This window comes from Bos indicus x Bos taurus, chromosome 22 (genome assembly GCF_003369695.1).
Source record: "Bos indicus x Bos taurus breed Angus x Brahman F1 hybrid chromosome 22, Bos_hybrid_MaternalHap_v2.0, whole genome shotgun sequence".
Lineage (NCBI taxonomy): Eukaryota > Metazoa > Chordata > Mammalia > Artiodactyla > Bovidae > Bos > Bos indicus x Bos taurus.
In genome coordinates, this window is record NC_040097.1 from 6,583,552 (window position 1) to 6,609,305 (window position 25,754).

The 25,754-nt window shown below is 50.9% G+C and overlaps 2 protein-coding genes and 1 long non-coding RNA gene across 4 annotated transcripts in view; 2 read left to right on the forward strand and 1 right to left on the reverse strand.

Moving 5' to 3' along the window:
- EXOSC7 (exosome component 7) overlaps positions 1-6,348 on the forward strand; it is a 27,365-nt gene extending 21,017 nt beyond the window's left edge. The window contains exons 6-8 of the mRNA XM_027522588.1: positions 2,822-2,945; positions 3,974-4,129; positions 6,104-6,348. Of these exons, the coding sequence (XP_027378389.1) occupies positions 2,822-2,945; positions 3,974-4,129; positions 6,104-6,208 (385 nt within the window). The 3' untranslated portion in view covers positions 6,209-6,348. The remainder of the gene's footprint in view (positions 1-2,821; positions 2,946-3,973; positions 4,130-6,103) is intronic.
- The window catches only part of LOC113880424, a 25,133-nt gene extending 5,846 nt beyond the window's left edge, over positions 1-19,287 (reverse strand). Inside the window, exons 1-3 of one of the 2 annotated variants that reach the window (XR_003507742.1) lie at positions 18,519-19,287; positions 13,349-13,526; positions 11,045-11,125 (exon numbers count right to left, since the gene is read on the reverse strand). This is a non-coding gene — a long non-coding RNA (uncharacterized LOC113880424). The remainder of the gene's footprint in view (positions 1-11,044; positions 11,126-13,348; positions 13,527-18,518) is intronic. The other variant, XR_003507741.1, reaches the window with a different exon arrangement.
- CLEC3B (C-type lectin domain family 3 member B) lies at positions 17,924-24,100 on the forward strand. The gene is made up of 3 exons (XM_027522589.1): positions 17,924-18,228; positions 20,331-20,429; positions 23,579-24,100. The coding sequence occupies exons 1-3, from the start codon at positions 18,120-18,122 to the stop codon at positions 23,977-23,979; spliced, it is 609 nt and encodes a 202-aa protein (XP_027378390.1). The 5' UTR covers positions 17,924-18,119; the 3' UTR covers positions 23,980-24,100.
- Positions 24,101-25,754: the final 1,654 nt, after the last annotated feature.

Consider the following 25,754-nt stretch of genomic DNA (forward strand, 5'->3'; position numbering starts at 1 on the left):
TGTGTGTGTGAGATGGGAAGGGGTATATGTGAGTGTGTGTGTGTGTGCTTAGTGTGTGTGTGATGGGAAGGGGTGTGTGTGTGTGTGTGTATGCGTGCTTATTTTTTACCATATCAGAATTCAAACTGTTCACCTAATATTACTTAGTACTTCCACCCTGGGGGACCCCGGCACGGAGACTTCACGCAGGACAGACCATAGCAGGACTCCTTGGGGCAGGACCCTAGTGGGACGTTCTCTGGCTGAAACCCCTCTGCTCTGGACATTGGCGTGTGTAGGGACAGGCAGCAGGACTGAATCAGAGGGGGCTTTTGTCAGAGGGACAGGGAGAAGCACTGACGCTGCTTCCGTAACAGTAGCTGGATGAACCACCTCTTCCTTCCTGGCTCCACCCCACACTGGAATGAACCGGCTTTATGGCGTCACTATGTTTCTGGCACCCAGCTCAAGAAACAAGAACAACGCCAGCCCCCAGAAGCCCTCCCACCCTGTACCCCCATGCAGTCACTACACCCCCGAGGATAACCACAGTCCTAAGACAATAGGTTGGTTTGTGCTTGGTACACGCGGAATCCCGCAGTGCTTTCTCACTGATGCTCGCCTCGGTCACCGAGCATTATGTTTTGAGACATCTGTGTTGTGACTTGTGGTCATGGTCCTCTTTTTTGCTGTATGCTGTCCACTGCCAGTGAACACGCCACACTTGATGTATCCATTCTTCTGCTGACGAGCATCTGAGCACTTCCCAGTTTTGAGCTCCTGCAAATAGTGTTAGCAATACTGTGAAACGGTTTTCCAAATTGCTTTTACCAAATGATATTCCTAGGTTTGTATAGAGTCTGAGCTGCTCTGCATCTTTGCTAGCCCTTGGTTTTTTGTTTGTTTTTTTTTAATTGGTCTTTTTAATATTAGCCATTCTGGTAGGTGTGTCTTGGTATCACATTGTAGTTTTATTTTGCACTTTCCTGATGAGTATTTTAAGTTGAGCAACTTTCTGTGTGTCTGTTGGCTATGTGAATAGCCTCTTTTTTGAGGTTCCTATTGAAGTCTCGCCCATTTCTCTGTTGGGTCGTCTGTCTTTTCTGTTTGGTAGAAAGTCTTTATGTAATGAATGTGTCAGTTTATACACACACACTCACACAGAGAAATAATTTGTTTTCTCCATTCTGGATTATCTTTTAGTTTCCAAATAATGCCTTTTGACAAACAGAAGTTCATCATCTGAATCTATATTATATCATACACACGCACAGAGGCGCACCTCGTTTCACGGCACGTCGCTTGATTGTGCTTAGCGGATACGGCGTTTTCTGCAAAGTGAAGGTCTGTGACAGTGCTGCAGTGAGCAGGTCTATCAGGGCCATATTCCCAACGGCATTTTCTCACTTCATGTCTCCTGCAGTATTCAGACTTTTCCTTATGTATATGTTTGTCACAATGACCTGTGATCAGTAATTTTTGATGTTACTATTGCAAGAAGGTTCACATGATGTTTAGTGTTTTATAATAACAGTGTTTTTCACAGCGAGCTCAAACCCGGTGCTCTGTGACAACCCAGGTGGGTGGGATGGGGTGGGAGATGGGAGGGAGGTTCAAGAGGGAGGGGACGTACGCATACCTATGGCTGATTCATGTTAATACATGGCAGAAACCAACACAATATTGTAAAGCAGTTATCCTCCAATTAAAAATAACTTTTATTTTTAAAAGAGTCTTTTAAAATTAAGGTATGTGCACTTTTTTTTTTCTTTTTCTTGGTATAATGCTTATACCAAGCTTATAGACTACACTATAGTATAAACATCAGAGAAGGCCATGGCGCCCCACTCCAGTCCTCTTGCCTGGAGAATCCCATGGACGGAGGAGCCTGGTGGGCCGCAGTCCATGGGGTCGCTAAGAGTTGGACACGACTGAGCAACTTCACTTTCACTTTCATGCATTGGAGAAGGAAATGGCAACCCACTCCAGTGTTCTTGCCTGGAGAATCCCAAGGACGGCGGAGCCTAGTGGGCTGCCGTCTATGGGGTCGCACAGAGTTGGACGCGACTGAAGTGACTTAGCATAGTATAAACATGACTGTATGTGCACTGGGAAATTGACAAGTTCATGTGACTTGCTTTATTGTGATGTCTGAAACCAGACCTGCAGTATCTCCAAGATATTTATGTGTGTGTGTGTATTCAGTTATAACTGAACGTTATTTTTTTTTCCTTTACAACGAGTACTCTGTGTCCTATTTAATAATCTTTGTCTACTCTAAGGTCGTGAAGGTGTTCTTAGTTAAAAGCTTTTATTGTTTCACCTTTTACCTTTACATCTGTGGTCCATTTAGTATGGATTTTTGTGTTTGGTGAGAAGGTAGGGATAAGGGCTCATTTTTGGATATCTGGTTGACCAAGTATTGTTTTAAATTTCATTTTTAAACTTTTTGTTGTTGTTGAGGTGTAATTCATATGTAGTGTTATTAGTTTCAAGTGTATAATATAGTGATTCAGTATTTTTATATATTATACTCCATTTTTAGCTACTGTAAAATATTGACTATATTCTCTGTGCTGTACAATGTATCCGTGCAGCTTATTTCATTTGCAGTATTCAGTTTGTGCCTTTTGATACCCTCCCCCTCTAGCCCACTTGCCTCTGCCCAGCATCACTTTTAAAAGACCTCCTTTCCTCACTGCATCCGTGTAACTTTCGGCAGGGCTGAGGGGGAACTCAGGCACAGCATGACTTCATCTTCTGAGGCACAGGGATTCCAACTCAAGGAAAAGAAGTTACCATGCTTCCTTTCAGTAAGTGGGAATTTTAATTCTGCTTCTAGGATACCAAGAGTTCGTGTCCTGGAAGACGAAGAAGGGTCGAAGGACATTGAACTGTCCGATGACCCCTACGACTGCATCCAGCTAAGCGTGGAGAATGTCCCCTGCATCGTCACCCTGTGCAAAGTAAGAGCTTATATCTCCTGGTTTTTTCTTCCTTGTCAATCTCCTCCAACCCTGGCCTGTTAAGGTTACCCAGCAGGTTGAGAAGTTATGGTTTACAGCCCACACAGAAGTACCTTTAACCTAAACCCACTAATTTCGTTATATTAGAGACCACTACCATAAACAGCTTTCTCTTTTTAATGGGACGATATGGCTCTGGTCTCAGGAGCACATGAGTGGGTTCATAGTAGCAGTAGCCAGAGTTTGCAGAGCTCCTTCTGTCTACCAGGCATTTCACCAAAGTACCTTGAATGCTTAGTTCCTTTAACTCTTTCAACTCTGGTGTCTGGGCTGCTTGAATAGTAAAAAGGTGGTTGAAAGGCAGACACTGCCTCCTCTGTGGGCCCCAATGAGCACATCTATGAAATGAGGGCTGGAGCAGGGCCTGGGTGTCTAATACATCAAGCGTGGAGCACCATGGCCTGTGGAGCGGAGCAGCTGGCTGATGCTCATGCGTGACTGGCACCGCCCAGGACTGTGCAGAGAGGCTTGTTCTGATTGAGACTGTCATAATTCCACTCGGGATTCACTGGACGCAGATCAGACTGACAGGCCAGGTTTAATTCCACCAGGATCGCTACATGAGCCTGGGCTGTGGTGAAGTGTTGGGATGACCAGGGCCACCTGCCCTTGACTCATTCTTGAGTGTGTCCATCAGCATGGGCCCTCTGCATTCATCTCTGTCATCAGTGAAACGTCCAGGGGACCTCTGCTGGAGACCCCTGGATAGCCCCTGACTTGGAAGGTCTCTGGATTTTAATTCTGACCACCCTCCCCCCACCCTGTATTTCCATTTCATGCTTCTGTTACACTGTGTACACAGCCTTTCAACAGCACGAGCAAACAGTACTTCAAATATTTCTCTTGTGAACAGAATCCAACATAAGGCCTGAATGGGTGGTATGGGTATTCCCCCTGCGAGGCCCTCAGAAGTGGGGGTCCGGGGTGTGTGTTGCCCACGCGTGTGCACTGCTGCCCTCGTCTTGCAGATTGGCTATCGGCACGTGGTGGACGCTACTCTTCAGGAGGAGGCCTGCTCCTTGGCCAGTTTGCTGGTGTCCGTGACCAGCAAGGGAGTCGTGACGTGCATTAGGAAGGTGGGAAAGGGCAGCCTGGACCCAGAGAGCATCTTCGAGATGCTGGAGGTGAGTTTGGTTCTGAAGTGGGCGCTGGGACCTGGCTGGGAGCGCTTGCTGCCTCCTGCCCCCTTGGTCACATGGAAATTCTCCCCATTTTCCCCTCTTCACCCCACTTTTGGGGACTGGAGAGCAGCTGGTATAAGGCAGATGTCGCTGAGCTAGCTGAGGTGGTGGTGGGTGGGGGCTTGGGACCAGGAGGTAGCGAGCTGCCCATAAGAGTTCCTTATCCTCTCCTTCTCTGACCCCAGTGCCACGTTTCTGAATAAGAACGTTGGAATGATAATGTAACTCACTTGTAACTCCCAAATCACACGCTGCAGTGATTGGATAAGGGAACTGAAATCCTGGCCGACTGCTTCCTGCCTGTTGAGGAGAGTGGGCAGAGGTGGAGCTGGGGGTACAGGATGGTGGTCTCCCTGTTCCGTGTGGGCCTGGAAGTGTGTAAATGGAGATGAAGAGGGATGGGGGAAAGCCCCCCACAGCCTCTGGACGGGTTGCTCCCCTCGGTTTCCCAGGCCTGGCAGCAGCACTCGGGCGCTTTCCAGCTGCTCCTGAACTGACTGGTCAGCACTCCCGTCCCCTTCACTCCTGATAAAGCTTACACTCAGCTGGTTGTGTCTGCCGCCCCCGGCCGCTGTAACCTCTCCTGCAAGGCCAGGTCCAGATCTCGCATGTCCTGGTGACCTGTTTGTCTCATTTCCTGTTCTCTCCCTGCCTTCATTCATATGAATAATCAGTTTCCCTGGTCAGTGTCCCCTACTTGGACATTTTTTCCTTTTTTTAATGTTGCGATAAAAATCTTTTCAAAGTCACTTTGGACCTTAATCCTGACTTCGGATTTCATAGACTCTATCCCTTCCCAGTCTTTAGACTAAGCTCTTCTCTTCATATGAGTTTTTGTGACACCTGGGGTCTCATCCCTTGTTATAGTCTGGGGTCAGGGGAAAAGGCACACAGCCCTGGGGAGAGACCACCGATGACTGGGAGGACTGGGGTGGGGCCGGGGCCTGGGTGTCTTTCTCCCTGACATTGATGGGAACGGAACCAGGAGCACAAGTGAACTAAAGCTGGTATGGGAACGTGGAAGGCTTGAAGGGGAAACTTGTAGTCGGTTCATAATATTCTTGAAATGATTCATGTGACCCAAAAACAGTTGCATAAAGAAAGATTTTTATATAGTTGGGATTTTTTTGTCAAGACCCCCTTCTGTCCCCTGTGTAGGGGGCTAATTAGGAAATCTGTGGGGTTGTCTGACCTCTTGACATGTCTTGATCCCAGCAATTTATGCTTTTAGCATCTCTGCATGGCAGTAACATCAAAGACTCTATTCAGGTATTGACTTTGGTCCTATCTGAGCAGATCTCCTTTGGTGGCAGGCAAATTAGACACTGCTTGTTAAAAAGGGTTCCCAGCACCATCTGTTCCTTCATCAGACAGATTCTGGATTCCCCGTGGTCTCCCCATGCCTTCTCTCTGCAACGCAGTGGCGGTAACCAAGTTCTGACTGGGTTGACTGTTCTGCTGCTTCTGGTGGCAGCAGCTAAGGACCAAGGCAGCTTTTGTTCCTTTCTGCTTGCTGCTTGGGGGTTGGCTTTTCCTTTTTCCCCTTTCTCAGAATAGAGGCTTTCCCAGAATGTTAACTGCTGTGGTGTTGGGGTTTGGAGGGTTGGTTTTTTTATTTATCTTTTTTTTTTGGCAGCACCTGGTCTTAGTTGCAGCATGCAGGATCTTTCATGGTGGCATGTGGGATCTGTAGTTCCCTGTCCAGGGATCAAACTTGAGCCCCCTGCGTTGGGAGTGCAGACTCTCAGCATCCAGGAACTCCCTGGGGTTTTTATATTGAATGAAAGTCCTGTAAGGCCGATGGAATGTGTGCAGCTTTGGAATGGCTGATTGGCAGGGATGCTTCTCTCGGTCAGAGTACGTGTGCCTCATGGGCGGGCGTATGCCCTCTTCTGTCTGCCCTTCTCCATCCTGCAGACTGGCAAGCGCGTGGGCAAGGTGCTGCATGCCTCCCTGCAGAGTATTCTACACAAGGAGGAGAGCCTGGGGCCCAAGAGACAGAAAGTCGGATTCCTGGGCTGATGTGCACAGCAGCCTCCAACTGCCGAACGTTCGTCTTCTCCTTTTCCCTGGAAGCTGAAGTTTGTATACATTGTTTTCTTAACTGCTGTGAATTTAAGGCAACATTTGTACATGTAAAATTAAAGTCTATTTTCTGGTCTCGTGTGTGGTGTGGCTTGACTTCTTCAGCTGTACGCCAGGATGCCATTTGTGGCTCTGCCACAAATGACCCTTATCTAGGGAATGACAGCTAAGTCCAGAGACCTGCTCCAGGGGAGGACTCTGGTCCCGGGCCTCCCCAGGGAGACTTGTCTCCTGCTGCAGGAGATCAGAACAACAAACACACACACTAAAATAAGACCTAGCAGAAAAATAGTTCAAAGGACATGCTTATGATATCAGTATCAGTTCAGTCGCTCAGTCGTATCTGACTCTTTTCGACCCCACGAACTGCAGCACACCAGGCCTCCCTGTCCATCACCAACTCCCAGAGTTAATCCAAACCCATGTCCATTGAGTCAGTGATGCCATCCAACCATCTCATCCTCTGTCGTGCCCTTCTCCTGCCCTCAATCTTTCCCAGCATCAGGGTCTTTTCCAATGAGTCAGCTCTTCGCATCAGGTGGCCAAAGTATTGGAGTTTCAGCTTCAACATCAGTCCTTCCAATGAATATTCAGGACTGATCTCCTTTAGGATGGACTGGTTGGATCTCTTTGCAGTCCAAGACTCTCAAGAGTCTTCTCCAACACCACAGTTTAAAAGCATCAATTCTTCAGCGCTCAGCCTTCTTCACAGTCCAACTCTCACATCCATACATGACCACAGGAAAAACCATAGCCTTGACTAGACGGACCTTTGTTGGCAAAGTAATGTCTCTGCTTTTGAATATGCTATCTAGGTTGGTCGTAACTTTCCTTCCAAGGAGTAAGCATCTTTTAATTTCATGGCTGCAATCACCATCTGCTTATGATATATATATATTGTCAATTTTCTCCCCTTTAGAGCTTTCAAGATGAGACTCACACACAATATAAATGCAACTCGTGCATTTGGGGGCCTCCTGGTTGAGAAGATGGAGAAGGCATTCTGCCCTGGGTACCAACCCAGGGCTTCTGCCTGGCTGGTGAGCCTTCCCGAGTTTTGGGGAAGCCCAGTTCTTGCTTCTTGCCCTCTAAGAGATCCCAGCCAAGCTCCCCTAGGGTCTGGTCCGTAGCCAGCCTTTCTTATCACTCTTGTTTGGAAATTGCTTCATGTTTTATAACCACTCCCTGGTGTTTTGTAAGATTTCCATGTTTTATCAGTATTAAGGAGGCTGCTTTAGAGATGTTGTCATTTGATTACTCAGCCCGCCTTCATACTCTGGGGACAGAAGGGGGGGCCATTCTTCTGGCCATCAGAACATGCTTTCTATGAGCCTGTGTTCTACTCACAGGACAGCGTGTTGGAATTATTCGTCTATTCATGGGTTGAAGCAGTCTTTGTATTCCTTTTCCCCGGGGAATTGAAACTCCCCAATGGATCTTCAAGAGAGCCCTGGGGAAGGAGCTGATTCATGAAGGAGAGTGTTTCAGCCTGGCATTTACTCACTGCATTTCATTAAACAAACAGGGTAAGGAATTAGGAATTTTTATTGCCAGATGGAAAGAACATAATGTGAGCTGAAGCCCTTGCAGACTGACTGCAGAGGTCCTGGCATGGGCACCTCCTCCCGGCCTGGCCAGGTGTGCCCAGTGGAGAGAAGTGGCTGCCTAGACTTGGAGCTGCTGCCATGTGGACAGAACAGCCGGGGCTTTCTTCTTTTGCTTTTTTCCAGTGAGAGTCCTCATGGGTGCCACCACAGTGCTGCCAGCGAGGTGGCGATCGGCCTGTTCCTCTTCCTCTGGCGCTGGTTGGCTGCCCGTGATGGAGCATTAACAGTGGGGCTGCGCAGCTGCAACCAGAACGTGAACACAGTTGAGAAGCCTTCAGTTTCGATGATTAAAGACATCGGAGAGTTCTGACAGACAGGTGAGGCTTTCCCAGTCCAGCTGCGCTACAGCTACCCGCCTGGGCCTGCTGGCGGAGCACTTCCAGTGCAGATTAGGCGGAGAAGCAGATGTCAGCATCTGTCTCTACCGCCCCATCCATACCTTTCCTTGAGGGCCACCCTACATGGAAGAAGCGTCCATCACAAATGAAACAAAATACAAAGTGAGCAGGGTCTCTCGCAGAGAGGCTTTCCTGGAATTGTCTGATTACTACAGCTCTCAGAATAAGGAAAGAGAACTGAAGGCAGAGACTGGCAAAGACTCGGGAAAATATTGTCCCAGAGAAATCCACTACTTCATCCAGAACTAGAGCTGTCTTTAGTGGCCATTAAATCAGTGTTGGGGAGAAGAACTAAAATCAGCCAGAAGGCAATCGGGAGCCTGTGGGCGGGGGGCTCAGTGAGGGTGGGCATGGAAGGAATGGAGTGTTACAGAATATTCTAATTGCTTTTATTGTTTCTCTGATTCCTTGGTTTCTCAAATTGTGTAAATTCAAGTCTACAAAGCACATGAATTTCGAAAATTGACAGCAGTTTGCGTTTTGCTCAGTAAAGGCAGTGGTCTCCCATATAACTGCCAGTTCAGTTCAGTCGCTCAGTTGTGTCCGACGCTTTGCGACCCCATGAATTGCAGCATGCCAGGCCTCCCTGTCCATCACCAACTCCCGGAGTTCACTCAGACTCACGTCCATTGAGTTAGTGATGCCATCCAGCCATCTCATCCTCTGTTGTCCCCTTCTCCTCCTGCCCCCAATCCTTCCCAGCATCAGAGTCTTTTCCAATGAGTCAACTCTTCACATGAGGTGGCCAAAGTAGTGGAGTTTCAGCTTTAGGATCATTCCTTCCAAAGAACACCCAGGACTGATCTTCAGAATGGACTGGTTGGATCTCCTTGCAGTCCAAGGGACTCACAAGAGTCTTCTCCAACACCACAGTTCAAAAGCATCAATTCTTCTACACTCAGCTTTCTTCACAGTCCAACTCTCACATCCATACATGACCACTGGAAAAACCATAGCCTTGACTAGATGGACCTTTGTTGGTAAAGTAATGTCTCTGCTTTTGAATATGCTATCTAGGTTGGTCATAACTTTCCTTCCAAGGAGTAAGCATCTTTTAATTTCATGGCTGCAATCACCATCTGCAGTGATTTTGGAGCCCAAAAAAATAAAGTCTGGCACTGTTTCCACTGTTTCCCCATCTATTTGCCATGAAGTGATGGGACCAGATGCCATGATCTTAGTTTTCTGAACGTTGAGCTTTAAGCCAACTTTTTCACTCCTCCTTCACTTTCATCAAGAGGCTTTTTAGTTCCTCTGCACTTTCTGCCATAAGGGTGGTGTCATCTGCATATGAGGTTATTGATATTTCTCCCGGCAATCTTATAACTGCCGGTTGAGTGTAAATCTATGCTATTCAATATTTTTTGAAGATAGTCTGGCAGTGTGTATTAACAGTCTTAAAAATTTCATGCCCGTTGACCTAATAATTGAGTTCTGGAAATGTCACCAAAGAGTAAAAACAGAAGTTCATCCCAGTATCGGTGCTTGTGCGAGAATGGCCGAGCGGCGCAGGAAACTAAAGGAATACCCTTGGCAGGGTCCTCTGTCAGAGACAGGGCTTCTGTCAGGAAAGCAAGGGACTCTGACCTGCAAGAAAGACAGCATCTTGGTCCCTCATATTCCTCTGGACGCTTTGGGCAGGCAGAAGAAGCTCCCACCCTTAGAGAAGCGTTCCCCAGAGAAACACTATACCAGTTTCCACACAGGCACCATGCTTGAGGCAGATTTCTCATAAAGTGATAACACCTTCCCTCCTTGGCTCCAGGCCCATAACTAGGGACTGATGACAGCCCAGCCTGAGCAGGGAAACACAGGCCCTGCCCTGGGAAGAAAGACATGACTCATCAAAATAGTTGCAAGACCTGCTTGGCAGGTACCAAGGAAACAGAGCTGGGAGTGGCTCAGAGGGTGCTGGGCCAGGGTCAGGGCTGGGCAGCGGCCTAATGTCCTGGCACAGACATCTGAAGTTTTCCTAACTCACTGCTGGGACGGCCCCTGAAGCTGGGCCTCGCTGGGCCAGGGTCAGGGCTGGGCAGCGGCCTAATGTCCTGGCACGGACATCTGAAGTTTTCCTAACTCACTGCTGGGACGACCGCTGAAGCTGGGCCTCGCTGGACCAGGGTCAGGGCTTGGCGGGGCCTAATGTCCTGGCACAGACATCTGAAGTTTTCTTAACTCACTGCTGGGACGGCCCCTGAAGTTGGGCCTCACTGGCCCCTGGAGTAAATGAGGAGGAGGAGCCAGAACTGAACAGGCTGGAAGAGCAGCAGGCCTCCTCAGAGCTGGAAGATACGTCAGGACCCAAGGCAACCACTGCTCCCCAAAGTGGGGAGGCCCGCAGGCAAGTCCAGAAAAATCAATAAAGCTTCGTGAAGCTCACTTTAAACAGGAGACACATATAGAATAAAAGTAAATGGAGGAAGAAAGATAAACCATGGTAACATTCATCAAAACAAAGCTACAGTAGCTATATTAATTTCAGACAGAGGAGACTTCAGAGCAAGGAAAGTTATCAGGAATAAAGAGGAACATTACATAATGATAAAGACATAAAAATAAAAAGACATAAAAATCCAAGAAGACATAAAAATCTGTAACGTGTATATGCCTAACAACACAGCATTAAAATACATGAGGTAAAAATCTTTGACAGAACAGCAAGGAGGAATACACGAATCCACTATCGTAACTGGAGAATTCAACATGGCTCTGTCAGAGATGAACAGATGGAGCAGGCGGGAAATTGGTAAGGATGTGTTTGGACTCACCAACAGCATCAATGCGGATATAACGGACATCTGCAGACTGCTTCTGGGCTTCCCAGGTAGTACTAGTGGTAAAGAACCCACCTGCCAACGCAGAAGACATAAGAGATGGGAGTTCGATCCCTGGGTGGGGAAGATTCCGCTGGAGGAAGGCACGGCAACCCACTTCAGTATTCTTGCCTGAAGGAATCCCATGGACAGAAGGGCCTGGTGGGTTGCAAAGACAGTCCATAGTGTCCCAAAGAGTCGGACACTACTGAAGAGACTTAGCACCCACAGACTGCTTTATCCATCAACAGCTGGACACACATTCGTCTCAAGCTCTCTTGGAAACATTTCATGCAGACAGACCACATTCTGAACCATAAAATGCACCTTAACAAGTCTAGTAGAACAGAAATCACAGTGACCTGCTCCCAGACCACGACAGAATTATACTATAAGTCAATCACAGAAAGATAGCTGGAAACCACACACACACTTGGAGATTAAACAGCACAGTTTTAAGTAATACTTGGGTCAAAGAAAAAAATCTCAAATGAAATCTCATATTTTGAACTAAATGAAAATAAAAACACTACTTATCAAATTTGTGGGATGGATGTGCATTTAGGAATCCTAAAAATTTCACATTATTATACTAGCCATGCACAACCTCTCTAAGTTTTGCTGCTTTCTCTATTCCCTCATAGAACCCCTCTCTGTGTACCAGGAGTGCTAAGCAAAAGCAGTGCTTAGAAGGAAATTTAAATCATTAGGAAAAACAAAAGATCTAAAACCAATCATCTAAGCTCACACCTTAGGAAATTAGAAAAAGAAGAGCAAATTAAATCCAAAGTCAGCAGAGAGAGAGAAATTATAAAAAATCAACATAGCAATATAGATGTCAATGAAATTGAAAACAGAAAATCAACAGAGAAAATCAATGAAAAAAAAGCTTGTTCTCTGAAAAATTCCAGAGGAGGCAGAGCTTTGGATGGGAGCAATCTGCCACCAGCCCATTTCTTCCCTTGGGACCCACAGATTCTGGACACGGGCTAAGGATCAGACCTGGTACACAGAGAGGGGTTCTATGAGGGAAAAGAGAAAGCAGCAAAACTTAGAGAGGTTGTGCATGGCTAGTGTAATAATGTGAAATTTTTAGGATCCCTAAACGCACAACCGGGTTTATATTTGTTGAATTTTAAGGCCATTTGTGGAGGGTTGGGAAAAAGGTGTCAAAAAGGTAGATGCCCATCAATTCTATCCTACACAGCTAATCAGATTTTCCATTCCTGCGTGAGCTATTAACAGCTGAAGACATCAGGCAAGTGCAGAACTGGGCTGCACATGCAAGACTGACTCCTCCCAGATTTACAGGTCAGGTCATTTAGTGTCTCAGCCCTGGGGTGGGAGGAGGAAGGCGGCGGACGGAGGCCGAGGAGCCCTGAGGGCTGTGCAGCATCTCAGCCCCGTCCTCCAGCCTCCCACACCGTTACAGGCGGCCTGGCCACACCACACCCAGGGTTCCACTGTGCAGAGATGTACTGGACGACATCCCTTATATGCGAAGTCTACAAAGAAATGACACAAATGAGCTTAGGGAAGAGACAGACTCATAGGCTTAGACGACACACTCGTGGTTGGGGGACGGGAAGAATGGGGGCGAGAGATAGGGAGTTTGGGATGGACACGTACACACTGCTGTATTCAAAGCGGATAACCAAAAGGACCTGCTGTATAACATGAAATTCTGCTCAATGCTATGTGGCAGCCTGGATGAGAGGAGAGCTTGGGGGAGAATGGATACATGTATATATGTATAATGGATACATGAGACCCGGAAACTATCACAACACTGTTAATCGACGATACTCCAATATAAAGTAAAAAGTTTTTTTTTTAATCCCATTGTGTAGGCAGGGTAGAGATTATTACCCTGTTTTATGAAAGAGATATCTGGGTCTGGAATAACTTGCCCCAGAAGACCCAAGTGCTGGATGTCTGAGCTCCGCTTAGAATCCAAGGCTCCCAGTTCTCTTTCCGCTAGGGTACTGCTGACCTTTAGGGACAAAACAACCAGAAATGTGGCCTCACGGAGCCGAGAACCTGGGCAGATGGTGCACCGCCTCCCGCGCTGTGTGTGCCCGAGGGCCTGGCACACGGGGGCAGAGGCAGTACTCGCTGCATGAATGACAGAACCAGGCCAACAAAAGCTTCGAAAAGGACCGAGTGCCTTTCCTAATGAGGGTCATGAGACCATGTAACAGGATGCTGGTCTTTGGCCCTTGCAGTATTCTTGGAGATGTGCAGCCTGGATGTTCTTACCTTTGAACAGAGTGTGGAAAGTTCTCTGCTCCGCAGGCGGGCACGTTTCTGTTGACCAGGGCCAGCGGAGCCAAGAGGAAACATCTGTGCGCGACGAGGGTGGGGGTGGGGGATGTTTTCATCCTGCACGACGTGGGTGGGGTGCCAGCGCTTGTTTTATAACTCAGATCTTCGGCAGCTCGGGAGGGAGAGAACAAAACTGAAATGTGCCTTTCGGGCCCTCTTCAGATTTTTCTGCCTCTGGCTTTGCTGCCAAAATGATTCTTTGCACGGGGAAACTGACGGGAGGAGACTGGGCCCGGAGGGTGGGGTGTGAGCGCACAGACCTTGGCTTTCACTTGTGAACAGTAACCCCGCATGGATCTCCTGGCTGAAGCGCCCCCTGCTTGGTGCCCTTCCGGCTGGTAGAGGCCTGGGGGATGGTGCAGGAGAAGGTCTTTTATGCTGGGAGGGTGAACTCCCCAGGCCCCACCAGGGCTGGTGGTGAGTCCACTGCAGGGGGCTGAAATGGGGCCGGGAAAACTAGGCCTGGACAAGAGGACCCAGGGGGTTAACGGCCCTAAGCCCAATGTGGGCAGCAAATGAGGTGTGCTGTGTCTACAAAGGGTGCCTTTCTGAATGGCGTGTCCATTCTGAACACAGGAGACACAGGCCCCTGTCCACAGCAGACTCCTTGAGAACACGCACAAACACAAACACAGGGAGGACCGTGGCAAGCAGAATTTATCCAAAGATGCTTTCAAGAAGATAAAAACAAAGTCCAGGAACCGTATCTTAGAAGGAAAGTTGGGAGGAAGAGGGGAAGGACCAAGAAGAGACAATCAAAGAGGGACAGGAAGGCCAGGTGCCAACATTTCAGTTCAGTCGCTCAGTTGAGTCTGACTCTTTGTGACCCCATGGGCTGCAGCACGCCAGGCCTCCCTGTCTATCACCAACTCCCAGAGTTTACTCAAACTCATGTCCATTGAGTCAGGAATGCCATCGAACCATCTCATCCTCTGTCATCCCCTTCTCCTCCTGCCTTCAATCCTTCCCAGCATCAGGGTCTTTTCCAATGAGTTAGTTCTTCACATCAGGTGGCCAAACTATTGGAGTTTCAGCTTCAGCATCAGTCCTTCCAGTAAATATTCAGGACTGCTTTCCTCTAGGATGGACTGGTTGGATCTCCTTGCAGTCCAAGGGACTCTCAAGAATCTTCTCTAACACCACAGTTCAAAAGCATTGATTTTTCAGTGCTCACCTTTCTTTATGGTCCAACTCTCATATCCATACATGACTACTGTAAAAACCACAGCTTTGACTATACAGACCTTTGTCAGGAAAGTAACATCTCAGCTTTTTAATATGCTGTCTAGATTGGTCATACCTTTTCTTCCAAGGAGCAAGTGTCTTTTAATTTCATGCCTGCAGTCACCCATCTGCAATGATTTTGGAGCCCACGAAAATAGTCTGTCACTGTTTCCATTGTTTCCCCATCTATTTGCCATGAAGTGATGGGACTGGATGCCATGATCTTAGTTTTCTGAATGTTGAGTTTTAAGCCAGCCTTTTCACTCTCCTCTTTCACTTTCCTCAAGAGGCTCTTTAGTTCTTCTTTGCTTTCTGCCATAAGGGTGGTGTCATCTGTGTATCTGAGGTTATTGATATTTCTCCCGGAAATCTTGATTCCAGCCTGTGGTTCATCCAGCCTGGCATTTCGCATGATGTACTCTGCATATAAGTTAAATAAGCAAGGTGACTGGTTCCAAATCGGGAAAGGAGTATGTCAAGGCTGTATATTGCTGACATTTGCTGGCCCCTTAAATGCCTGTTCTGGTGAACCAGGGAACTGCCTCACCACAGGAGGACTTTATAACAAGCCAAGCATCTAATGATGGAACCAGCTATTTTGTAGAGTAATGAGCTGCTTGTTCCAGGAAGGCTTTAAGCAAACACATGGAGATCAATGGGAAAGGACATCACATATCGAGAGGTGGTTAAAGCAGGCAGCCTCTTCCACTCAGCTTTCTAGCTCAGAGATTGAGGGATGGTGGGCCACTTGCCTCTGGAGAGGCCACCGCAGCCCTGCGGGCATAGAGGGTGCCTCGCACCCCCAGGGCCGCACAATGGCAGGGGCACGTGGTGCAGTGACCGAGGGACTGGCCGGCTGAGAACAGTCCCAGGCAGGTCGGATGCAGCCTGGCTCCCATGTGGCTCCTGCAGGATAAGCCCCAGAGCAGAGTGTTCTAGGCTTCTGAGTGGCTCCTCTAGGACCTCCTCCCCAGCCTACCCAGGGCACGGCCTCCACAATCGGGCCTGTCCTGACCTTGTACTCGGAAACAGACTCCTCCCGTTTCCCTGCTGCCCAAGAGCCGAGGAGAGAAAATCAGGAACGCAATGGAGTTTTAAAAAGAAAAAGAACCATAATTTCTCTTGCCGTGTGCTACCCACCCAGAGTTCCAGGAAGCAAGACTCCCTGGTAGTTTGCTTAATCTTTGGTCCTTAACATTCCATTGAGGGCCCAGCTGAGAATATAAAGCCCCCTTGCACTCTGAGAACGTGAGGGCCAGCCAGGACAGGAAGGGCCGGGTGCACAGAGCTCCTGCTGTCCACCCCAGGCTTCGGAGCTGGGGGACTGCAGGGTGGGGCCTGGCCCAGCAGGCTGCAGGCACGTCCCTGCCCAGATCAGATGGAGCAAGGTGGGGGTCCCTGCAAGAAAAGCCTGAGTTACACAGGGCTGCTTTTTCTTGTGGAACCATCTAAAGCTCACACAAAATCTGCAACTACAGCACAGAGAACGTTTTTCCCCTGAGCCATTTCCGAGGGAATCGTTGACCTGATGCCCTATCACCGCCTCCTGCTCTAGTGCGTGGTCCCTGCGGCCGAGGCCCCTCTCTTCCGTCATTACGACGGACCATCCTTGCCACATGCTCCTCACCCCGTCCCAGGGGCGTCCAGAGAGCAGGAGGGTCTGGTCCAGTGCACAGCGCGTTTGCCGTTCTGTGTCTGCGACCTCCTTCGTGTCCTCAGACGTGTCCTGGATAGTCCTGAAGACTGCTGGGCAGTTGCTGTGGAGAGAGCCCCTTGGTTGGGCTTGTGCGCTGTGCCCTCGGCAGGAGACTCCCCAACGCCCATCAGGTGCTCAGGGGCTGCAGGCTCTCTGTCGGGTCCGTTACTGACGATGCTGACCTCGGTCACTTCATTAAAGTGACGTCTGCCAGGCTTCTCCGTTGCAAGGGGGCTCTTTCCTCTTTGGAGTTAATAAGTATTTTGTGGGAAGATAATCTGAGACAATGAAAATATCCCACTGCTCGTCAGACTTCCAGTGTATTCACTTCTTTATTTGTATCTGTATGCGCTCAGGGTTTCCTATTTTACTGTTACCGTCACTGTTTTGATGCTCAAACTGTCCCCGATTTGGGCCCTAAGAAGCTCCTTCAAGCTGGTTCCGTGTCCTGCCACGTTCTCATCCTTCTTTAAACATTTTCTTATGTTCTGGCAAAATAACCTGTGCTGGGCTTAGTTTCTCCTTTTCCTGCCCCGGCCCTGGAATGAGCCGTTGCTCCAAGGTGCTGCGGTTTCTTTTCGTGGAAAGCTGTACTGAGAAGCCGGCGCTTGAATGCCAGGCAGGCTCAAGCGTTTGGTGGGGCCGCTGCTCCACCCAGACGTCTAGCTGGGGGACTGATGTGCACATTTCCATGGACAGTTGCAGATTCAGCTTCATGTGTCAAAGTCCGTAACTGCACACCGAGAGCTCCAATTTCAATCCTACACTGTAGGAAACATTCTCTATGTTTTCTCTGTGTATTTGTACCTCCCTTTTCCGACAATGAGAAACCTGGCTCCCGTGGTCTTTTTTTTCTCCCATGGTCTTTAATAAATGCACTTACTTGATGTGTAACCACTCTCTCCCATGTGCCCCCACCCGCTCTCCCACGCAGATCTCTTCTTCTCGCCTGGACTCCAACACTCCACGGAGGACCTCTGTTCCCCCGGGGGTGCCCCTTCCACCCTGTTGCGTCCTGACACCCCACACCGGCTCCCCTTCCTGGGGACATTCTTTCCTCCCTGCTCCATCTCTGACACCACTCTGGGACACCAGGCTGCCCCTTTCCCACCGTGGTCACCTCGGCTTCAGGAAAGGATGGGTGACAGAGAGTGAGTCAAGAAAGGTCTTCTTTGTATTTTTAAACATGCATCAAGAACACAGAGTCAGAACTACAAAAGAATCGCAGCAAACACTCCAGACATTTTGGCAGTGAGCCCCAGCTCTCTCCCTAAGGAGACACGGTTCCGTAACTGTTCTGTACCCGGGCTGGGGTCAGATACTGGCGCTGCCTCTAACAGGTCCGGTAGCTTAGGCTCCCTTAACCTCACTGAGCCTCAGTTTCCTCAACTGTAAAATGGGGAAATGCCAGCACCCGGCTCATATTGCTGGTGTGAGGCCTCTGTGAGGCCAGGGAAAAGCGTGACCCAGCGCCTGCCCGAGGTAACTGCCCAGCAGATGTGAGCTCTGAGGACAAGCATGTATTTTTCAGAATCCTAGAAAACAATGATTGTTTCAGAGGGCGGGACCAGGATGCTGGGTGGGTGTTCCCGGAGCAGCAGCCAGGTTTTGTGGCTCCCAGGCCTTCCTCTTTTTGCAGGATTTTTTTTTTGGCACTCCCGCAGCCAACTTTGGGAGGGTTTCCTGGACAGAGGTCCTTGTGGCCACTGCCTTAAGACACGTAGCTCAGGCCCCAGCGGCCAGTGCTCTCTGACCCAGGCCACCGCAGGCAGCAGCGGCAGCAGCATGGAGCTCTGGGGGCCCTGCGTGCTCCTCTGCCTCTTCTCTCTTCTGACCCAGGTCACTGCTGAGACCCCCACCCCCAAGGCCAAGAAGGCTGCAAATGCCAAGAAAGGTAAGGAGGTGGGTTGGGGAGCTGGTAGCTCTCTCCTTGACTGGCCCTCACCCTCCGTTCTCTCCTTCCCTTCCCTTCTCCACGAGCCCAGCGAACATCAGTGAAGTCTCGACACCCCCCCCCCGCCCCCCCACCCCACCAACTGGGACCTAGGTGAGTTCTCCAGCTGCAGGGGCAGCTGTCAGAACTGTCAGAGTCACGGGCTCTTAGAATTGGAAAGAACCTTCCAGATCACCGTAATGGACACACACTCCTCCCCCACCACCGCAAGATTTTAAGAGAAACCACACCTTTGGCTCAGCAGCCTGGAGATATCCGACTCTTCTCGGGAGGGCTGACAAGGCTCCACTTTGTTGTCTCTGAACCTCAGGCTTCTCAACTGTGAAACAGAGATGGGGGCCTTGGCTCAAAGGGTTGGTTGGGAGGATTTAACGATAGAAAACACGTAAGGCGTCTGGAACACAGGGTATAACGTAATGCACAGGGGAAGGAAAAACGAACAGTTGGTAGTTCTGTGGTGCATCACAGCCTTCAGGAAATGAAACTGTTCAAGGCTGAACTAGGACAGTGGAGGTGGCTTTGCTCTCCCTCCGCGGCCTCTGGGCCCGGGTGTCCTTGGGTGGCCCTGGCCTCAGCAAGGCCTGCCCTTGGAGCCCTGCCTGCAGTGAGGTCACCCCGGGCTGTGTTGAGACAAAACTAGTGAAGTGCCATGGCAATGCAGTGGGCTGTCACCCCCCAGGAGATGAGCATGCTGATGCAGGCAGCCGAACGGCTGGCCTGGGGCCAAGGGCACAGACGAGGCAAGGCCAGGCGGCGTAGCTGTCCTCAGGCCCCTCCCGGAGCCTCCACTGTAAATGGACAGCTGCCCACGGGTCACGGACAATGTACGCAAGGGCACGTTAGGAACATGGAGCCCCACAGGCAGGAGACACAGAATGGACGGGTCCCAGTGCCAACAGGAAATAATCCCCAAGGTTCAGTTCATAAAGTAAACAACAAAAAATTCAAAACAGTATGCATACTTAGGTAACATTTGTTTTAAAAAAGGGATTTATATAAAAATATATATATTTACTTCAAAGAAAAAAATACATATTTACTTGTATATGCATAGAACTTTTCTGGAAGGATTCACAAGAGTTAGCAACAGTGATTATCTCTGGGAAGAGAAACTAGAGAGCTGAGAGCAGATTGACTGGGAAAGAGACTTGAACATTTTGAACTGTTTGGGTCTTTAAAAATTATATGGCTGTGTTACCTTCTACAAAATGTTCATTAAAAAAAAGAAGACTCGTGGCATGTGTGGTATGTCCACGAATGTTAGCTAAAATTGCCACCAAGGATGTTCTTTGTAAAGGATACCCAGTTCCAAAGGCAAATAACAGAATTTTTGAATGTGGAAAAGAGTTGCTAATTTCTCAAGTTTACCAAAGATGTAGTATGTATTTATTCGAACGTGTAAATCCCAGACCTCATCACATGGACAAGAAGGTCACACCAGACAATGCCCTGGCCCGCTCCAGCTGTCACGCTTGCACCCCGGCTCCATGTGGTCTCCGTGCAGTGCCCACGGAGGCCCAGGGCGCTGGAGGCCCGCACAACAGCAGGCAGCGCGAGAGCGGTGTGCCCGACTGCCTCTCCCCGTTCCACAGCCGGAGCCCCCGCCCTGCTGGTCTGTGTTGTTCCTCCAGGAAAGCACACCTGGGAGGTCTCCAGGGCCCCGGCCCTGCTTCCTGTGCTCTGTTCTCCTCTGGAGCTGGGACGGTGGTTGGGGGGGAGGGGGTCACTGAAGGCTCTGCCTGCAGCCCCACCCCACCCCGCCCGTCGCCATCCCATCTGACCCCTCCTACACAATGCAGCACAGGTCTCATGTTAGCAAGAACAAGTGAAGGAGGGCCCCCGGCAGAAGGGAAATCACGAGCAGTCACTTGGATGACCACTGGCAGGAACAGGGAGAGACAGAGTCTGCCAGGACATCAAGGTTAGGGGGTCATCCCCTGTCCCCTGGTGGCTGACGGTGGTCCACCCCTCCGGTCCCTGCCCTGCCCCTATCCCTACTGCCTTCATCACAGGATTGTCCCCACTTCCTTCCTTCCTTCTAGATGCTGTGAGTCCGAAGATGCTGGAGGAGCTGAAGACTCAGCTGGACAGCCTGGCCCAGGAGGTGGCCCTGCTGAAGGAGCAGCAGGCCTTGCAGACGGGTGAGTGAACGTGGCCGTCTCTCCAGGCAGGGGTGTGCTGGACACAGGGGCTCGGGCCCGCAGTCAGGGATGCGCCTCTAGCCTCTGGCTCAGCACCAGGGAACTGGCTGGCTCCCCTAGTCCAGGGCACCAGATTCAAGGAGGCCTCAGGAAGATGCCCTGATGTGTGGAAGCAGGAATGTCCCAAAAGGACAACAAACTCGCCCACAAGAATCCATTACCGCCCACTGGAAGCGTGAGCCCTGGAGCCCCCAGGAGACCCTGCACTCAGCCGACCCCGCGGTCCTGTAGGGCATGCGCCTCAACACCTGTATGTCTGCTGCGCTGCCGCAGCCACTCTCAGTCATCATCACTACACTGAGGCAGGATTTACCATCCCTGTTCTAAAGACGGGAGCTGAGACAGAGAGGCCCTGGTTTTGCCCATATCCCCTGGCTGGCAAGTGCAGGTTAGGGTGGGAATGGAGGCGGCCTGTCCCGTGCGTGCTGGGTGTGAGGAAAGGTGGGCTTTGGTCTTCCTGACCCTGCACGAACCAGCTAAGCCAGGATAGACAACACACCCAGCTGTGGAGCCCAGGGACACAGTCAGCTCACAGCCACCTGCCCTGGCACTTCCTGGACAGCCTGCCTGGACAACCCGCTCTCTTTCTCTCCACCGAGTCCCTTTCATATTGTCTCCAATTTTCACACACTTCACACTCACCTACTCCTTCGTGACCTTGCCCTGGAGGACACAGAATACAGACGATCAGTAATACTTAACACATGGGGGAACGTTTAAGATGAGCACAATGCCGTTCGGGGCCTCAGTTTCCTCATCTGTAAAGTGGAAGGGCTGGGGCTGGACTTGCAGGGCAAGCTCTAAGGTCTCATGACTCAGCTGTCCACTTATGCAAAGACCATGCCACCCAGACGCCACATGCCTTCTGAGGTGGGCAATGTCGTGGGGACCTCACTGTGCAAAGTCCACGGCATACAGAGATCCAAACACCCCCTCCATGTTTGCTGATTCCCAGAAGGTTCATGGGCTCCCAGTCTCCTTGGGGGCCTTCTCCCTCTCATCACCCTTTCCTTTACGACAATCTGCAAATCACCTTGCCAAGAACCCCTCACAAAGCATTCCTGAGCTCTGCTGACCTAGCCAAAGAGTTGAGACAATGAGGGGTTAGGGGAGAAATCCTTCCCTCCCACCACCTGCCCTTCCTCTCCCCCAATCAACAAACGCACGTGAGGTCCCCAACTAGCAAGCCTCTGCCACGCACAAGGAAACACAGGTGACCCAGGGGGCCCTGCTCTGGGGGCCTCAATGTATTCACGGCATCAGTGTATTCCCTGGCACCCTCAAAGCAGGTGTAGGAACATAAAGAGGGATTCCAAGCAGAGGGCAGAGCAAGAGCAGAGCTAGGCAGGGCCAGCATGCACCCACCGGATCATAAGTGGGCCAGAGTGACAAAACGCCAGTTACAATGGCAAGGCACTGAGGACTGACGCTCACTGAGGACTACATTAGTGCTGTGGGTGCGGCTCCCAGGACGCGGCCCTGAGGTGGAGCTGAGCCTGCAGGAGGCTCATGAGGGAGCAGCTCCCAAGACCAGTACCTGATCAGCACCCAGGATCAGAAGGGAAGAGACAGGACTCAGGAGTGGGCAGAGTGCCCTGCGTCTCAGTGAAGGCCCCAGAGACTGCAGAGGGAGCCCTGACCTCGGAAGGGCCCTTCAGAGCTGTCCTGAGTCAGGACAAGGGGGCTCATGGGCCGGTCCCTGAGTGGGGGCTGCTCTGGGGAGGGGCACGCTGTGGGCGAGGGGCTATCTTCCACTGAGGCAATCCCCAAAGGGAGGCTGAGCGCTCCCAGCAGCTGGGGTGGTCAGGCCTTCACCCCAAGGGGGTCTAGGTGGCATTTCACAGTGACCCCAGAAGGAAGGAAAGAGTGTGGGGCCAGGCTGGAAGGGCAACGAAGCCTGGCTAGGAGGCACTGCACGAGAGCACGTGGCAGGGCTGGTCGGCTTGGGACAGTGTCTGTGAGTGAAGACACCTCGGTGACGCTCCGGGCCTGGAGTTGAGAGTTCCAGGAGTATCCAGTGCTCACGGGGACACAGAGACATGTGTTAAGTGAGAGTAACAGAGTGAGCGGGTGAGTGAGGGGCAGGGGTGGTGGTGGAGTACAGACCCACCCCTAAAATTTTGAGGATCAGCAGCAAGAGGACAAACGGAGACATACACTCCAACTGTCTAAATATTTATGTTATAAACCCAGCTAAAGAATAAACTGCTAAGCAGAAACAGTCTACATTCCTAACTAGACCAAATATACACCTTCATTACAACCTTTGAGGCCAGAATCAAATTTAGAACTCTCGGACTCCTCAGAGTTCTGAGCCCGAGACAGCGAGCTCCTGGCCCACTGCCTGGGCCATCTCTTCTGTCTGGCAGCTGGCCAATCTCAGCTCTGAGCTCCCAGTCGCCACTCCAACCAGCCCTCAGGAGCACTGACCCAGAAGAGGCTGTTGGCAGACGCTGGGAGCCTGTCTGGGCCCCTGGGGCAGGGATTTGGGGTCCTGTGCACCTGGAGTGTGGTCTGGACTCTGGGTCACCATGTCCCCTGGCCCCAATCTCAGGGAGAGTGGGGTGGGAGGAAGATCAGAGCAGGTGGCTCTGGCGGGGCTCCCTGGGAAGCCCACTCTGAGATGGGGTTCATTCATCAGGGAAAGTCTGGGGTCCCAGCTGTGAAAGGGGGCGGTGGGAAGCAGACTGAGCAGAGGCACCCAAGGCCAGCTTCTGCCCCCTCCCTGTGCAGCCTCCAAGCTAAAAGGCCCTAAAGGGCCTTTTAATTCTGCTAAAAGGCAGAATTATCCTGCCTGGGGGAGAGATGACCCCCTCCTCCCCTGGGCGCTAGATGGGGCACCCAGGGGAGGGGTGTGACCTTGAGGGAGGGGCCGTCTGTCTTCAGCTGAGGCGGCTGAGCCCACGCCCAGCAGCAGGAGCTCCACCCCCTGTGAATAGGAGGTCTGGGATTCAGAGCCCATCACAGCAGGGCCATCGGGCCTGGGTCTGGAGCCCCTGGACAGGGCTGGATGTAGCGGGTTGAGCCGGCCCCTGGCAGTGGGCTCTCGGCTGGGGAACCTGGGGTGACGGCCACTTCTCCCCTCCCAGTCTGTCTGAAGGGTACCAAGGTGCACATGAAGTGCTTCCTGGCCTTCGTCCAAGCGAAGACCTTCCACGAGGCGAGTGAGGACTGCATCTCGCGCGGGGGCACCCTGGGTACCCCGCAGACGGGCTCCGAGAACGACGCCCTGTACGAGTACCTGCGCCAGAGCGTGGGCAGCGAGGCTGAAGTCTGGCTGGGCTTCAACGACATGGCGTCCGAGGGCAGCTGGGTGGACATGACCGGCGGCCACATCGCCTACAAGAACTGGGAGACGGAGATCACCGCGCAGCCCGACGGCGGCAAGGTCGAGAACTGCGCCACCCTGTCCGGCGCAGCCAACGGCAAGTGGTTCGACAAGCGATGCCGGGACAAGCTGCCCTACGTCTGCCAGTTCGCCATCGTCTAGCGGGCCAGGAGGGCCGGGCCGGGGCGCGGGATCCTGAGCCCCGGAGGAGGGGCACGGGGACGTCCCAGCCCCCTGCGCGCTGCGCGCCTCCTTTCGCAAATAAAGTGGGTGCACCATGCTGGAGAGTGGCTGCAGTCTGTGCCGGTTCCCATGGGCGGGGAGAGTCCAGGAGCCCTTCTGGGATCCCTGGGAGAAGGCTCTTAGGAGGTGAGCAGAGAGGCGGGGAAGGATGGTGAACTGGGTGCACAGAGAAGGGGAGGGAGGAAGAGAACAGCGGGGAGGCGGGAACCCTTGACTGCTGCTGCCTTTTTAAAATTAAACAACGTTGTATTTCATTTGATTTCCCTCTTACAGAGAGATTTGCAAGAATTCCCGAATACCCTTCATCCAGATTCCACAAACACTATTTCCCCCTATTTGCTTATCCTTTTATTTTTTCCTGAACCGTTTCACTGTAAATTGCAGACGTGATTGCCCCTTTACCCCTAAATACTTAAGTGTTTCCTGAAAGCAAGGACATTTTCTCATGGAGGTTTCCTCAAGCTCCGGAAATGAACACTGATACTCTATTGTTATCTAAGTTACAGCCCTTATTCCGATTTCCAGGCTACTTACCATAAGACTCCACTTCAGCATTCCCTCCACAACTCCAGGGCAGAAGGGACACCCCCATCCCACCCTTTTCTGTTGGGGGATTCATTTCTGGGGTGCACTGACACGCTGAGTCCTGTTAGGGAGAGGGTACGGTCTGCCCACAGGGAATATTTGCATACCCCTTCTTGCCGAATAGGAGTCAAAAATGAGAGTGGCCAACACTGCCTGACTGGTGTGTCCCCCTTTCCTGCTCCTCAAAGAAAGTTCCATCCTAGCAATACCAGCTACCACTTATTGAGCGCACTGAATGGCAGGAACTTTAAATAAGTCATCTTATTTAATCTTATCCACCAGGGACAGGCATGTTATTATCTCCGTTTTGTAGAAACGGAAGTTGAGGCTCAGGGAAGCTGAGTGACTTCCGTTGGTCACAGAGCCAATAAGCAGCAGAGCCAGGATGACCAGGGCCTTGGCCTTTCCATCACCACCGTGATGCTTGTCTCACGGTGCTGGACCTTCCCTGAGATAAAACATCAGAGAAGGGGCCCCGTGAGCCCCTCTGGCCCATCCAACCATGTAGGCCCAGCTCTAGTAACCCCCTTAGGGGAGGTCTTCCCAGATCAGCCATGGCATCATCCCCTGTGGGGACTTCTGCCATACCTTTTCTCCCTGGTCGTCTTTCAGTGTGTCCTGCCTTCAGAGGTAAATTGATGATATCTTGATTTGATCACGGGGAGTGGGCTAGCATGGGAGAGGTAGCTTACAGTGAACTCTGTGTGTGCACTTTGTGCCACACAGCCTGCCTGGCATTGTCATGGAAACCACCTCATGTAATTCAACAGTTTAGGAAGATGTAATGATGGAAGACATTCATTATAGGTGCAGAAACTGAAGCTCAGAACAGCAATGTGATTTTTTTTTTCAAGATGACCTAGCAAGTGAGAAGCAAAAATGAGATGCAGATCTCGGTCTGGCTGAGTCTTGGGCTCTTTTTACCCAACTCAGCTATCTAGCAGAATGTAGGAGGCCACAGGTCTTCAAAGTTCCTGCACTGGGTGGATGCCCGCAAGAGGGCACCAGGCCTTTGCGTATGAGAGAGGGTCCTGGTAGAGAACTGCCTCTGTGGCACTGCCTGATTTCAGCAGCAGGTGGCAGCATAAGCAAGAGAATCGTTAACCATT